This window comes from Ursus americanus, chromosome 25, assembly GCF_024610735.1.
Source record: "Ursus americanus isolate L20-20 chromosome 25, mUrsAme1.1.p, whole genome shotgun sequence".
In the NCBI taxonomy this organism is placed as follows: domain Eukaryota; kingdom Metazoa; phylum Chordata; class Mammalia; order Carnivora; family Ursidae; genus Ursus; species Ursus americanus.
Genome location: NC_142151.1, coordinates 27,297,231 through 27,313,425, shown reverse-complemented (window position 1 = coordinate 27,313,425; position 16,195 = coordinate 27,297,231). Strand labels below are relative to the sequence as shown.

Here is a 16,195-nt window from a genome sequence, read left to right as displayed (position 1 = left end):
AGTTATCTAGATGGAGCCTGTACAAGTGGAAAGGTGTATTGAAAGCCTGCTAATGGAGAAAGTGACAATCCTAGAATGCTGTCTGAAAAATAACGTGTAAGGCAAATTATCTAACCAGACTTCAGTAGTTACTGGGGAATCTCCCTACATGGTTTGCAGTCAGACAGGACCAAGTTTAATCTTAACTCTCTCTTCTACTGATCTTGGGCAGTTATCAAATATCACTGACTCTCAATTTTCCTTGTCCGTAAAGTGCAGATATTATTTTAGGCTTGTTTTGAGGATTGTGTGAAACAGTATAAATAAAGCAGCTACCATGGTATTTTGGACAAACTTGATGTTCAAGAAATGGGTTGTTGTTTTGCATTGTTTTCTGATATAAAACATTTCACTTCAACAACGTAGATTCCACTTAAGTTAAACATTTCTAGATATTCCTTCAACACTAAGATCATATTAAGATCATGTTTTCTGGGTTTCTATATTATTGAATTCCCACAGTAACTTTTTCTTCAGTTGAACAACCTCAGATCTTTCAAACACTTCTCCTAGGTTATATCCTCCATAGCTCACTCTAAGAACTCTGATTTCTATGAAAATACCAATATATTTTCCTAAATATGGAACTCAAAACTGGGCACAGCAGTACAGTGAAAGCACCATAAAAGAAGAAGAGAATAGTAGAATGTGGACTCCTGTTTTCAGGATCTTTCCTCTATTATTGAGTATCTCATGCCCTTCCAGTGCTGGGACTGTACCTCTTCACTGGTTCTAACCACTGTGGGATTTGATAATCATCTTCGGATACCGGCTTCACCCTAGACAGCACCAGGAAACTGCTAGCGTAAAGGAAGTTGACAAGGCTAGTTGGTGTGATGCAGAGAAAAGAGTACAGGATGAAGAACTGGAAACTCAAGCCTCGGTGACACTATTTACTAGAAGTAACCTTGGAAGAGTCAACATTTCTACCATCTCTTTTATTTTCTGGTTTGTAAAAGCAGCATCATAACCATGCAGTTGATTATAAGAATCAAATAGTATATGTAAAAATCTTTATTAATTTTAGTTGCTAAATGATGATGATGATGATGGCTATGAGGGGTAAGCTCTCATTATCTCATTTATCCTGGGTCCTGAGCACAGAGCTCAGACTATTAAAGATGTTCAACATTTCTTTACAGAATGGAAAAAACATTTAGACAAGCTTCACAGTACACAACCGAGGATGGAATAGGAAGGGCACACTCCGAAGTGTGCCGTGTAGATATGCGGATAGATCAAGATGTTAGCAGTCGGCAACTTCAGCCTCCATTTCAATAGTGTAAGAGCTGTGGCTGCAGCAGCACAGTGAAGGCAACTGGGGATCCTTAATAAATAGTTCATGAATGAATAAATACTTTTTACCTTCTAAGATTAGCTGAAGGGCAAATCAACACAAGCTTAAAAAATCTTTCCATCCCCATTGCCCCCAATAATCTGAGCTTAATGAAACAAGACATTCTAGAATTGCAACCAAAAGGCAATATCAAGAATCTAGAAAAAGGCTTTTTAGTAAAATCTTTATAAATTAATTTGGTTGTTTCTGTAAGAGACTAAATCCTTTGGTTTCTCACATACTATTACTTATCTTCTTTTTACTATATAGCCTAGTCCATATTTTAATTTCTATCCAACCGAAATAAAGAAAAAAGCCACCCTGATCACTCTAGACTTAAATGATCTTCTGGATTTCTATTGCAATTATGTCAGCATAATGCATTTGACCTTTATTCAAGCACTGCCATGTATTATGGTGTTTACTGTTGCTTCAAGCTATTATTTTGTCTTTACATAATTATTTAATATGTCCTTACACTTCCCTTCCAAAATTTAAAGAACATGTTGCTCCTGGTCCTCCACAGCTATTTGATATGGTGGATACTACCCAGTGCCATACAGCTAACAAAAAAAGAAGCATGGGTCCCTGTTAGCCTCTTGTTCTTAGCTTTTAACCTGAAATGTACATTTCTGACCTACTCACAAACTTCTGTCCCTGTTCTTTATTGCTGCATCTTGCCCACAGAGGTAGATTGCTGGTTAACAGCTCAGACTTCAGAGCCAGACTATCACTTTCTTTCTTTCTTCCTTTTTTTTTTTTTTAAAGATTTTATTTATTTATTTGACAGAGGGAGAGCCAGCGAGAGAGGGAGCAGGGGGAGTGGGAGAGGAAGAAGCAGGCTCTTAGTGGAGGAGCCTGATGTGGGGCTCGATCCCAGAACGCTGGGATCACGCCCTGAGCCGAAGGCAGACGCTTAACCACTGTGCTACTCAGGCGCCCCCAGACTACCACTTTCTAGTTTTATGATTTAATGGCTAATAGTATTCCTGTGAGTAATGAACACACACAGACACACACACACACACACAGACACACACACACACACACACACACACACACTCCTTAGACGAGGGCCTGGAATATAGTGAATGCTACGTAAGTATTAGCTTTCATCATCACTGCTACCATCATTTCAATTTTGAGGCCTTTGAAGTTACTGCTTCCTCTAGGTCTGACCTCTGGTTTTCCTTCTTAACCAGTTGCTCACCATTTATATTATGAGATATTTAGCCATTCTGAGTAAAAGCTTCAGTTGGTTTGGCCCATCTCAAAAGTGATACCTAACTTATAAGCCTTCAATGATAGTATATCCATCAAGCGTGTCAATTCCTAACTGCCATAATCTGTGACTCAAAATTGACACTTTGTTGATTTGTCCTTGATTTGAATCAATTCTTATCACCATCTAAATTTTAAGAACTTTAGTATAGTGCACCAATGGAGAAAAGTCATCTGAATATTTAAGAAAAAGTTAAAACCTTTCACTGAAGAATAAAGCCAACTGTCACTGTAATAACTCAAGAAGTGACTGAATAATTATTTAAATGAATATTTTAAATTACTACACAGAGATAAACATTTTTAGATACTAAAATGACCCCAATACAAGTATTTATACTTAACTGTATTTTGGGTTTAGAAATTTTGTCTTTAAACAAAATGCTATCCCCAAAACACCTAAAGGGCACATTAGTTGCTAGACCTAATTAGTTCTTATGTGTACATACATAAATTGTCATTTTAATTCTAAGTTGGAACATATGTTATTTCCTGAAACAGATACAATGGGCTTTGATGTTAAACATTAAGTTGTATCTATAATATCTTTTCAATTGCCCCCCTGCTCAAATGGAAATGATCAATAGTGATCTGCCTCACCAGAAACCATGATTGTTCATGTGTCAACAAATTTTTTCAAGGTTATTCTTATGCAACTGACTATGGCAAAATAAGGAAGAAGATCAAGAAGACTTAAAATATAAAGTGGAGAATGGCAATAAATTTTACTTTAAGGTATACTATATGAAATAAGTTTTCAAAGAGCCTAAGATGGGGGAGAAAAAGTAAATAAATTTTTAGACCACACCTATATAAATTATGAAACCTTTTAAAACCTATTTACCTTACTGGTTTCACTAATCCCTTCTGAATTAAGTTTTCCATTCTTTAAATTTAGAGAGGAGGACAAATCAATGACCTCGTGAAATATCAATTGGCAAAATGATTTGCACTGGCTATTTCCAAATCTATATGTCTTTCTATGTATTTGTTACTGTACCATTTGAAATGGATGAAATTTTATAAATTTAGAAGGTACATTTTTTATGGGTTAACTTGAAATACAGGGAGTATGGAGATTTAATTCCCTTTGGCATCAAAATAAGGTATGAATGAAAGGGCAACAAGTACATAAGAGGGTATACTCATTTTAATATGCCTTGGTCAGATAAAAACATTTTCTTATATGAGACCCAAATCAAAAGTTATAAGGGCAGATGCTTTTTGCACAGGCAATAAACAGCCTGCCCCAAAATGAGTACGAGTGAGTTAATTAGGCTAATTAATTAGAATGAAAATGAGGCAGAAGGCTGGGAATGCCAGAAAGTGTCATTTTTCCATGCTAATGCATAAATAATGTATAAAAGAATTAGTAAGATGCAAGTTATTTATGCCAAGAATTCAAAACCCCTTGAAAGATTTATCAGTTGTCATGGAAATGTTACACATAGTGTTGATAGATTTTAGAGCTGTAAGAGACATTAAAGATTAGACAGGGCAACTTCCATATTATTAAGAGGAGAAAAGTAAGGCACCATAAGATATTAAATAACTGTCTTGAAATCATGTTTAATTCAAGTAACCGGGAACTGATCACAGAATTCATTTTGGCCATATACTACCTTTTAATAACTAGTTTGAGATGCAAATACTCAAGAATATGCAGCAAAACTGGATTAAAAGAGTCCTTTTAAAATTAAGAAATTCTGACAATGCCTTGACCACAAAAACTCTGAAGTGAAGATAATTGCTCCTTAGTCTTCTCTAAAGATCTAAATTAAAAGGATCCTCTAAAGTGAAGATTATTTTCCTGGAGGTGATTTAGAAAACACAGGGCATAATTCTGGTTCTTAAGAGGAAAAAAAAATAATCTTTTATTACATTTGGACAAGATTTTATTTTTTAGGAATCACTGCTTGGCTGTGAGTAGTTGTTGCTTGCTGAATGTTATTCACACTTCCTCCCTCATAGCAAGCTCATGTGTAACAGTCTCAACTTGTGGGATGGGTTGGAACACTCCATTCTAATCCAAGGGCCATAGGTCATTATAAACCACAAATTCTTCCTCTCTAGGGAAGTGTCAAGGGATGTGGTCTTTCCTATCTCATTTTTCTATAATCTCCTTCAGTCTAAAATACAGTTTATGCCACTAATCACCAGATTTAATGTTATAATAATACCTTACCTGGCAATTATTATCGAGAGAAAAATCTTTCCCAGATTGGCACCTATGGAATTTCAACTGTCTAGTTACAATGAGGCATAATGAAAGAATAAATATTTTAAAGGCCCGACAGGAAGACATTTTCCCCACAAGATGATTTTGATGGTCTAGAACAGGAGTTGATAAGCTTTTCTCTATAAAGGGTCAGATGGTAAATATTTTACATTATATGGTCCTAATAGATTCTCAAACTGCCCTGCTATTGCAGCATGAAACCAGCTAAAAAATGATACATACATGAATGAGTATGGTTGTATGTTTCAATAAAACTTTATTTACAAAAACAAGTAGCAAACCAAATTTGACCCACAGGTTACAGTTTGCAACCTCTTATGTAGAATTTATAACAATTCAAGAAAGTTTGGACCAAAATTTAAGTTTCAATGAAATACAGTTACGGCCTTCCCAATGCAAATCACTACACTTAAAGATACCTAGCTGACTCTCAGACAAATTAAATATATCTTAAAATCTTTTCAGGTTTTCTTTGGATTGTACAAATCATAGTGAAGATTTCCAAATTTATTAACATCTAGACAATTTCGGGGGCACTTGGGTGGCTCAGCTGGTTAAGCATCCGACTCTTGATTTCAGCTCAGGTCATGATCTCAGGGTGGTGAGATGAAGCCCCACATGGGGCTCCAAGCTCAGCAGGGAGCATGCTTGAGATTCTCTCACTCCCTCTGCCCCTCCCTTTGTGCGTGTGCACGCTTGCTCTCTCTCTCAAATAAATAAATAAATCTTTAAAAAAACAGAAATTTCTATCGACTAATGGAAAATTTATAAAAGTTGAGGCCACAAAACAGCAACTTTTCAATTCCATGCTAACCGTGAATTCAATATAATAATTATTTCTTCTGGGCTTAACAAGATAGATTTTACAGAGGATTAAAAAAAATCCCTATTACTTAGAATACTTAAAAGAAAGTCATTTTTATCACTGGAACAGATCCATTATTAATTTGAATTATTTTTCTGATTGATCATTTAAAAAGCTCTCTTTGTTTGGATATTTTGGTTCCATACTAATTGTTGGTTATTATCATTACTTGGACTAACAATAGAAGTACTATGTATACAATTTAGTAAATAATTTAGTATGCAATTTCAGTGTAAATTACAATTCAGTTAATTAGCACATGTATAGGTAGCCCCTTTGTCCTACTGAAGGTGTTTAGACCAGCTGAATAGTATTTATAAAATTTGATGATATCTCTATTGATTTAAGGAAAACTGAAATGGCATTTAAAAGTAAAACATTTTCTCAGTATAATTTTAATTCTTCTACAATTTTAATTTTAATTCATGGTATAATAGCAATACTTAAAAGGATTGGATAACTGATTAAAAACTTGTTGACTACAGACACACAGAAAAAGCAACGTTATTCACTCTGGTGATACGTGATTCTACTGCATTTTATCCTGTAGGACAAGTTATAAGTTATTTGAAAAGTTAAGCATTTGGATTTTTCATTCTGTGTTTCCCTATCTTTTAAAAGTAAAAGACTAAAGGGAATGATGTAGGGAAAAGAGTCTTCATTTCAGCTTTTTAGTGAATTTGGTAAGGGTAAGATGATGTCAAAGGAAAAATTGTTTAGGACAAAAGACATATAAAGACAGGAACTAACACAACATTAGATTTCTTCTTCAAAGATTTCTGAAAACTTCAAAAGGGGAAGATTACTTCACAGACTGGACTGTAAGCCCAGTTGGAACTAAGGTCTATAGGGCTTTTGAGGTGTCTAATGCTAAAAATCTCAAATTGACTCTCTAGTTAAAAAAAGCTGGAGAGGAGAAAGGAAAATTTTTGTTCTGGAAAAGTGTTCTTCTCTGATGCAAATAGAAATCCATCTTACAAAGGAAGAAGTAGAGATGAGTTGCCCTAATTTAGTCTTTTGGAAAGAGACAAGAAGATTATGAATTTGCTAAAAAAACTTTTGTTTCTTCTAACTATGACTTTATAAGCTATGAGATATCTTATTTTTTGTGAAAAATTTCCAAGCCCAAAGATATTCATTCAAATTAACTTGAAATACTGAAATCTAGTTTTGGAAAGAAGAAGAGTATAGAGAATCTAATTTTTTAAAAAGTTATATAAAAAAGAGGTCTAGTAATTAGTTGGTGCTCCATTTCAGATATTTTATCCATTTTCCTTTTTTATAGTTTTTCTGTTTGAAGAGATGGAAACATTCAAATATTAAAAGTATTCCACAATGTGTTATAAAAATAACCCCCAAATCCCCAAGTGGAAGTAATCAACTTCCTACTAGTCTACTGATTAAATCAGTTCTAATTTTCTGTGAATCTAGTAACGAGTGGAATAACTTTTAGAATCACACTGTAAACTTCAGAAAAAAGAGAATGTCAAATATTAATCTGAAAAGCACATTTTTCATTAGCAAAAAAAAAAATAATAATGCTAGGAGAAGTTTCTGGGTTTTTTTCCTTATAATAATCCCACACAAAATGCTTCTATGAATGCATAATTCACCTGGAAAGCTTAATTAGCAATTTTTACTCTGCTGACAAATTCTCCTTTGCTGAAACCTAATGGTCGCTACTGAGGGGTGAGAATTTTCTTTTTATCATATCAAATTTGACTTCAAATTAAGAGTGTGGAATTAAGCTGGTGTCATGTGCTTTTACTGTACTCATAGCCTTTACTTAACTGCCAACTGAAGGGTAATCTTACATTTTCTATTTATTTTGCTATTTGACCACCAATTAAGTTTAGATATCATGTGTCAAATTTCCTCATACACACACTGTTTTATGCTTTATTCATACTTTTATGATATGTTATATAAAACATAACACACATGGTAAATGTTATATAATGTTTATATTACATATTTATACCTCATATTATATATTATATAATCCTTAAATATATTCCTTTTATAATATACAACATGGTATACCAAACATACAAATAAAAGATAAAACACTGTGTATAAGAAAATTTATTATATAACTTATTATGTACTATATTAGAATATGTTTATTCCAGAGATTCCATTAAACATCTTATGTGTTTAAGATATTACTTAAGACTAAAGATCTGTTGAAAAGACTACAAATTAAGTTTGACCCATTCTTTTCAGCCACTGCTCAAACTCACACTTTAATAAGACCACACAGCACTGAAGTGGCATTTATTTTGTAAGGCTTCAATATGTATTTTGAATTCTTTGAAGCATATTCTGAATTATGTTTCTGAAATGGAACTATGACAGAAGAACCTTAACTTGCTAACTGTATAAGTCTACTAGAACCAGAGTGGTGTTAACACAGTCAGAAGGCCTAAAGGATGTATGTAAATTTCAACAACTAGTGTAAGAAATTAACAAACTTATGGCAAAAAAAGCTAAAAATCTAAAACTGTCTACTTTCTTCATGAGGTAATTAAGTTGGATATGCTATAGGTCATTTCTAGGAGTCTAGCAAGAAGTTATTCAGTGTTGCTTTTTGTTGACAGATGGAATTTACGTTTAAAGATAGAACTATCAGAATATATAATTATATCAGAAAAAGAATCTTGGAGACTCTTAAATTAGATGACAAAGGACATTTGAAATATTTTAAAATGTCATGTTATTGTATGAAAGCCAATGTTTCAGTTTATGGAAGCACAAAGTAAAGCCCTTCGAGGGATACTTACTCTTTTCTGTTCTTTTACATACTCTATCAATTCATCTCTTGTTCTCTTCACTGCCTCTTCCACAGCCTTTTCACTTCGCTTCTGCTCTTCTATTATTGCTGCCTTAACAGTTTCCTGTTTGTGGGAGGAAGGAAAAAAGTCAGGGAGGTATACACTATGACATGTTTGTGTCCATTTCATATACACTAAAACTCCTCTGCGATGGGTTGAGCTCATTCCATTCAAAGTGTATCTTTAAACAGGAATAAGAATTTGCAAACTCTTTTAGGATGTTGGAGATTCCACAGAATTCATTTTTCTAAACTGAGTGAGAGGGAAAAGGAATGGAATAAGCCATTTACTGCAGGGAGCGCCTGACAGACTCCAATGGCTTCCTTACCAACCTTTCCTTTGATGTTTACATGATTGATTGCCTTCCTGTACTTTGCGCTATCCACAGAAGCCTTCCAACTTGTGTTTATTCTTCCAAGAACACCCTAATGCTCTAGCTGTTTTATTCACGTTTAATTTTCCCATCATACAGTAATCAAGTGTGGTCTGGGTGAAGATTTACAGCTGGTTTGGTCCTTCTGCCAGGTTAAGATGTTAAGAGCTGGACACCATGAATAAGAGGTAAAAATTCCACCCTGTGTGCTAATATTTGAAATGAGGAATCTGGGGAGAAAAGTGCTACTTCCTATTTTACTGAAATTTTCATCAAGTACCTTGGAGATTTCAGAATTTCAGATAAGGAGAAAAAAGGCTAAAATTCTGAAAAACAAATACAACACTTTACAGAAAGTGTATTTTCTGCTAGAATAGCATATCATGGATTGGATAAATGCCATAAAGTAAACTTCTTTAACTTGCACTTATTTAAAACGTAGCATCCTTCTTTTACAGGTGATCAGTTAGAAAATGCCTTGACATTTTGCGGGAGCATTTGCTTCATTTTGTTAGTCGTGAGGACTCTTCACTTTGTAGTGTATACCTGTTTTTGTTTGTTTTCTTTCCCCAATTAATTTTAGATATGTGTATATAACCCAGGAAATATGAAATAATATTAAGAATTTCCTACTGTAAATATATTTACTGTAGAAAATTTGAAAATACAGAAAATTATGAACACAAAACAAAACACACACATCTTCACACTTGGGTATAAAGAAGGTGGGGCTCGAACTGTACATAATATTTTCTAACTGGCATTTTACACTTAAAATATATTTTGAATACTTTAACCCATTATACAGTCCTTCATAATATGATTTACATTCCTTGCAGGGATATGTAAGAATTTGTCAATCCTTATTCATGTGTATTATGGTTGTTTTTAATAAAATAAAGCAGTGATGAGCATCCATATAATGTTTTTTGTGGTGTATGTTAGTTATTTCTGTAGGTTGAATTCAAGAAGTAGAATCATTTTGGACAAAGGATATAATTTTCGAGTTCTCTTGTAGCTTCTGACCTTTGTACATATTTTTTTTTCAATAAGCAGTCCATGGAAATGGCGGTTTTCTTATATCCTTGATTACATTTAGTCTCATTAGTTTTTAAAGCCTTTGCTTATTAGAGAGAGAATGACATCTAATTTTATTCTGTATTTTAAAAAGATTATTATGTGATATTCAGCATGTTTCATAGAAATATTAGCAGCATACATACGATCTTTTATCATCTGCCTGATCATATCACCTCTTTCCACTTCAATACTAGTATGCTCATTATTTTTTGGATTCCTTTCTTAAAATAGAAAATGAAGTCACAAATCTGCAAATCCCTATAATGGTGGTAACTTTGAAAATGTTACCATTTTACCTTCAATCACTGAATACCATAAGCTTTAGTTCCACTGATAAAATAATAGAGTACTACGTCGTTTCCTTAATTATCTGGAAAGATTTGAAAACCCATGATAAATGTTCAAAGACAAAAATGAGAACAAATAAAATTATTTAAAATAAAATCATCTACTATTACAATTCTTGCTGGTTTCACACTAATTTGAAATTTAAAGTTTTTCATATTTTGGAAAGGTAAAAAATCTTACTAATAAGCCCCCTGAAATACAACACATTGATAGTTCTATAGCAGAGAGTATGAACATTCACACTATGTGGGTAAATTAAAAGTATAAAAAGCTTCCCATCAGCTCAGGTCAGGTTTTGCCAACAGTTGCGTTATAAAACCCTTAGCTTTCAGAGCTTTTGAAATTTTAGGACTGCAGATAAGAACTGCAGACCTGGATTATTTGAATGTAAAAGACAAATCCATGTCACATTAAATATCAACCAGAATTTCTACGTAGCCAGGGTGGTATCAATAAATGTGACGAGCCAAAACCTCAATTTAAATAAAAGGGATATGTGCAGAAAAACATGAAGAATTAGCGAATCTGTTCTTCCATTGGATTTTGGGGGGCTGAGAGTTTATTATCTGCTCAATCCACATTTTTGAGGATCCTCTTTGTTTTTTGAGCTGATAAAGAACCATTTTCAAAAAAAGTTTCTTTTTTTTTTTTTTTTAAAGATTTTATTTATTTATTTGACAGAGATAGAGACAGCCAGCGAGAGAGGGAACACAGCAGGGGAGTGGGAGAGGAAGAAGCAGGCTCCTAGCAGAGGAGCCCGATGTGGGACTCGATCCCGATACGCCGGGATCACGCCCTGAGCCGAAGGCAGACGCTTTAACGAGTGCGCTACCCAGGCGCCCCTCAAAAAAAGTTTCTTAATTCAACTGTCCTCTCCAGTTGGGAATTAGATGACAGTCGAGGTTGTGAAATCCGTCTTTAGAAAATACTTGCCAATACATAAATTCCTTTGAATATAATACAAAAAGTAAAGTTTAAGCCATCCACTTTCTAATCAGACCAAATGCTGACTTAGTTGGAAAAAATTAGTGAATTTTATGTGCATGTATGCAAAGTGCCTGTGAATATCTGCCTGGATGTTTTGTTGAATTCCCTCTGAGACATGAAAATTAGTCTAAAATAAAATATACCTCCCAAGGAGTGAAGATTTGCCACCAATGAGTATATTCAAATAGGTGATTACAACGAGTATTTTCCAGAATATTTTAGTGATGGTTACAACATTGGAACATGGTATATTCTCTAAGGCAGGTTTCTCAGCCTCAGCATTGTCGACAATTCTTCGCTGGGAGTTGTGGGGGGAATATGCTGGGGTAAAGCAGCATGTCTGGCATCTGCTCACTAGATTGCCACCAGCTGAGAACCACTGCTGTAAGGTCAACAGTTTGAAGGGAAAAACATCCATTTGCGTATATGTTATGATTTACCAAAATATATCAGTTAAGTTTCTCATCATATCTTAAATATTTTTATTTAAAATATAGACAATAAAAATAAGATCTATGTAAGAAATCATACCCAAAAGATTATATAGCTAGTTTTTAAATGTGGAAGAAAGAGTTCTATTATACTAATTTCTTAAAAAAACCGAATGATTGGAATCAGTTTCTATACTATAACAATGAAACACGTCATGATGACTATCACTTAGGGCTAAACGCTTATGCAACATTTTATTTAAGATTTTTAATTTCTCCTTATTGCTTAGAAGTATAGTTATGTTTCAGTATCCATTAACCTACCATACATTTCAGTAATCATAGGATCATGAACTAATAAATGATCTGTGGTTGTCTGTTCTTTTGCAGTGTAATCTAGTTAAGGATTATAAAACACAGTTAAATTATTTACGGAACAAATTTCAGCAATCAACTCAATTCCGGTTTGTGGGCTATAAATCATAGAATCAGAAATTCTCTGGGGCAACTGTTTCTTTTTTTTTATACACAATGTATGCATATTTCATAATTATATATTATTTAAAATGTTGCACCTGGTTGTGAGAATGTACCTTAGAAAATGAGCGTTTGAATCATGAGTCAAGTCAAGCTGCCTTACAGCTGAAAAAAGTCAGACATCCATTCCTACACAAATTTGTGAGTTTAAACTACAGTTCCATCAATGCTTTTCAGACATTGATGCAAATGCAAATAAAATGTCTTATTTCAAAATCTATTTACTGTGCAGTTGAGAAACTTTCACCTAGCTTTCAATTGGAAGTAATTAAATCTACACTGTAATGATATGCTAAATGTAAAATATTAATAGAATAACCTAATTCTATAAATGTTTCTCAAGTAGTGAATATGCTCAATTAAAATCATATGCTCATTGACTGATATCAGTACTTGTAAAGATGAAATATGTAGAATCTCATAACATATCAGCATTAATGAGTTTTGCAAGCATTTTTCATAATAGGGATATCTAACTTTGAACCACAATTAAGCAAAATGTTATCTTCCCCAAAGAGAATTCTATTGTTACTAGATTATTAAAAAATATTATTGGGGCACCTGGATGGCTCAGTTGGTTAAGTGTCTGACTCTTAGTTTTGGCTCAAGGTCATGATCTCAGGGTCCTGAGATCAAGCCCTGTGTCAAGCTCCATGCTCAGTGGGGAGTCTGCTTGAGATTTCCCCCCCCCTGCCCTCCCCCACTCATGTGCTCTCTCTAAAATAAATAACTAATTATTATATTTTGAATTTCATCAGTAAAATTGTGAAGTTTTTCTTCTCTTGTTATGTAAGCATCTACATAATATTCTTGATTAAGCCTCTTGTTCCATAAATCCTAAAATTATTACTATATGATCCTCTACAGAAAAAGCTTGCTGATCCCTGATTTAGGTCATGCTTCTGCAAGTTGACCATCTGGGCTGGGCTCAGCTGGACAGTTCTTTTAGTCTTGGCTGGGATCTTCCACATATGTGAAATCAACTGTTGGGGTGATGTGGCTGTCACTGCAGAGTGGCCTCAGGTGGGAAGGCTTGTTTCTCCTTCCTGCGGTCTCCCATTCTCCAGCAGACTAGCTCAGAGATTTTTACCTAGCATCTGGACAGAGTTGCCAAAGAAAGAGGGAAATATCTTCTGACAGTCCTATATTACTGTAGCCACATTATATTGGCCTGAGCAGATAAGCATTATGAATTGATTCCCAAATTCTTATCTAATTGTCTAAATATCATCTTCTTACTATATTCAAAGATATCAGACCTTCTATTATGTTTATCTTCTTGGAGACATATCTCGTGGACTTATCTCCAAACTGGATTGGTTGTTCTCTAAGTCTGTTACATAACTGTGTATTCTGGATCTCTCTCTGGTATATTTCTGGAAATTCACTATACCTCTCTTTAACTGTAACTCCAGCTTTCTCAATACCATTGAATTCTTCTTTCTTGGTTTACGCCTTTGTTTTTTTGTTTGTTTGTTTGTTTTTTAAAGATTTTATTTATTTATTTGACAGGGAGAGAGACAGCCAGCGAGAGAGGGAACACAAGCAGGGGGAGCTGGAGAGGAAGAAACAGGATCCCAGCGGAAGAGCCTGATGTGGGGCTCGATCCCAGAACTCCGGGATCACGCCCTGAGCCGAAGGCAGACACTTAACGACTGAGCCACCCAGGCGCCCCAGGTTTTGACAGAGCACCTCCTGCAGGAGATTCTTGAGAAAAGGCACACGGGAAATAAAAGTTTCAGGATTTCCTTTGTCTGAAAAATGACTTTATTCTACCCTCACACTTAATTTATAGTTTGGCTAAGTGTGGATTTCTAGCTTGGAAATTTCTGTAGTTTTAAAGATTTTTGAGAAGTCTGATTACATGCTGATGCCTCCTCAATGATGTAAGGTTTTCATTCTATAAGAACTTCTGCAAATGTTCTTTATCCTCATTTCTTAAAAATTTCATGACAAATCTAATTATAGGTCTATCTAGAAACTCAGGTCTTACAATCTAGAAATTTGTGTCCTTCAATTTGGAAGATTTACTTTAATAATAATAATACTAAAACTATGTTATTTCTTGCATTCTATTTTCTGTTTTTCAAGAATCCTCTGATTCAGCCCATGAACCTCCTAAACTGATTGGCTAATTTTCGACTCTTTTCCCTCCTATGTTCTGTTTTGTGTTTGTTCGTTTGTCTTTGCATTTTTACACCCTTGTCTCTGGAAGACTTCTACAGCTTCATCTTTTTTTTCCTTAACTTTCTACTATATTTTAGATTTCTAATCTTTTATTTGACTGAAAAATAGTATCCTCTTCCCTGTTTCATACATGTAAAACCTTCTCTTACCCTTAAGAACCTTAACGGTAGATTTTTTTTTTTTTTTAACTTTCCACACTTTACAGAATGTTTTTTCATGGAAGTTATCTGTTCATACTTGACTATTTGCTCATGTTTAAAGAGGAGAGCACTAAAATGCTGAGTAACATCTCTGTGCTTGCAGTTGTGGTTTATGGACTCTGATCTTAATAGCAGAGTAATCTGGCTGGGTTGTTTCCTTGGGGCAATTTCTGATACCAATATATTTAGGTCTTTTATCTTGGGCTGTCTAAATTCCTCAGAAAAGAATCTTCCAATTTCCTGTCTGGTGGTCAGCATTCTGAGAGCTGGGGTAGGAAAAATGGCTAAGGTTCTCCATAAGCAGCATGAAACTTTTCACCTTGCTCTCCTCCCAACCCCAAGTCCACTTTGCTTTGGTGATCCCTGGTCTAGAGACCCTACATTTTATTTTTTTCCAGAGAATTAACCCCCGTTTTCTGTCAGAAGTGGAAGAAATGCGTGGGGGCTTATTAAACAGACTCTCCAACTTTCCTCCTGGTAGAGTCCTCACCCTCATTCCCACCTCCAGAAGTTTCCAGTGCAACAAACAAGTAAGCCTTTAGGACTTTCTACGATATATATTGACCTTCTCAGTTTGTAGTGTAGGGTTCCATTTCACTAGAGTTTTTATTTCAGTGGAGTTTTAGAAAGGAGTGGATAAAAACAAGTATTCTGTCTGCTCTTTTTAACAAGATATGTGTTAGGAAAAAGGTATTAAACTTTTTATTTTGAGATAATTTTAGATTTACAGAAACTTGCAAAGGTAGTTCAAGAGCTCTCATGTTTTGATGAGCACTGGGTGTTATATGTAACTAATGAGTCACTGAACACTACATCAAAAACTAATGAGGTACTATACAGTGGCTAACTGAACATAAAAAAAAAAGAGTTCTCATATGCATTTCATCCAACTTCCCCTAACAGTAACATCTTACACAATTATGGTACATTCATCAAGATAAGAAATGAACATCAGACAATAATAATAAATAGATTACAGATTTTATTTGTATTTCACCAGCTTTTTCACTAATGTCTTTCTTCTGTTCCAGGATTAATCCAGGGTAAAATGTTGCATTTAGACACCGTATCTCATTAGTCTCCTCTAATTTCTGACAGTTTCTCAGTCTTTCCTTTAGGACATTGACACTTTTGAAGGGCACTTTTCAGGTATTTTAAAGAAATCTGGATTTATCTCTTTTTTCTCTTGATTAGACTGGGGTTATGATTTGGGGGAAGAATACCGTAGAGATGAAGCATGCTTCTCATTATATTGTATCAGGGGAATGTGGCCTTAAACATAATTTATCGCTGGCTGTGTTAACCTTGATCATTTGGTTAACATGGTATCTGCCAGGTTTCTCTGGCTATAAAATTAACATTTTTTTCTCTTTCTATAATTTACTCAATTAGACTTGAACAATTAAGTCCGGCCAATGCTCAGGAAGAGGTGAATTAAGTTTCATCTACTGGAAAAGA

General features: G+C 34.4%; 1 protein-coding gene across 8 annotated transcripts in view; it reads right to left on the bottom strand.

The window, feature by feature from the left end:
* The window catches only part of CCDC91 (coiled-coil domain containing 91), a 311,062-nt gene that overhangs the window by 48,836 nt on the left and 246,031 nt on the right, over positions 1 to 16,195 (bottom strand). For all 8 annotated transcript variants that reach the window (XR_015721662.1, XM_045811835.2, XM_087855733.1 and 5 more), the window contains one exon: positions 8,544 to 8,657. Coding sequence is in view for 7 of the 8 variants with exons in the window: in XM_045811835.2 (XP_045667791.1) it covers positions 8,544 to 8,657 (114 nt within the window). In the remaining variant the exon portion in view is untranslated. The remainder of the gene's footprint in view (positions 1 to 8,543; positions 8,658 to 16,195) is intronic.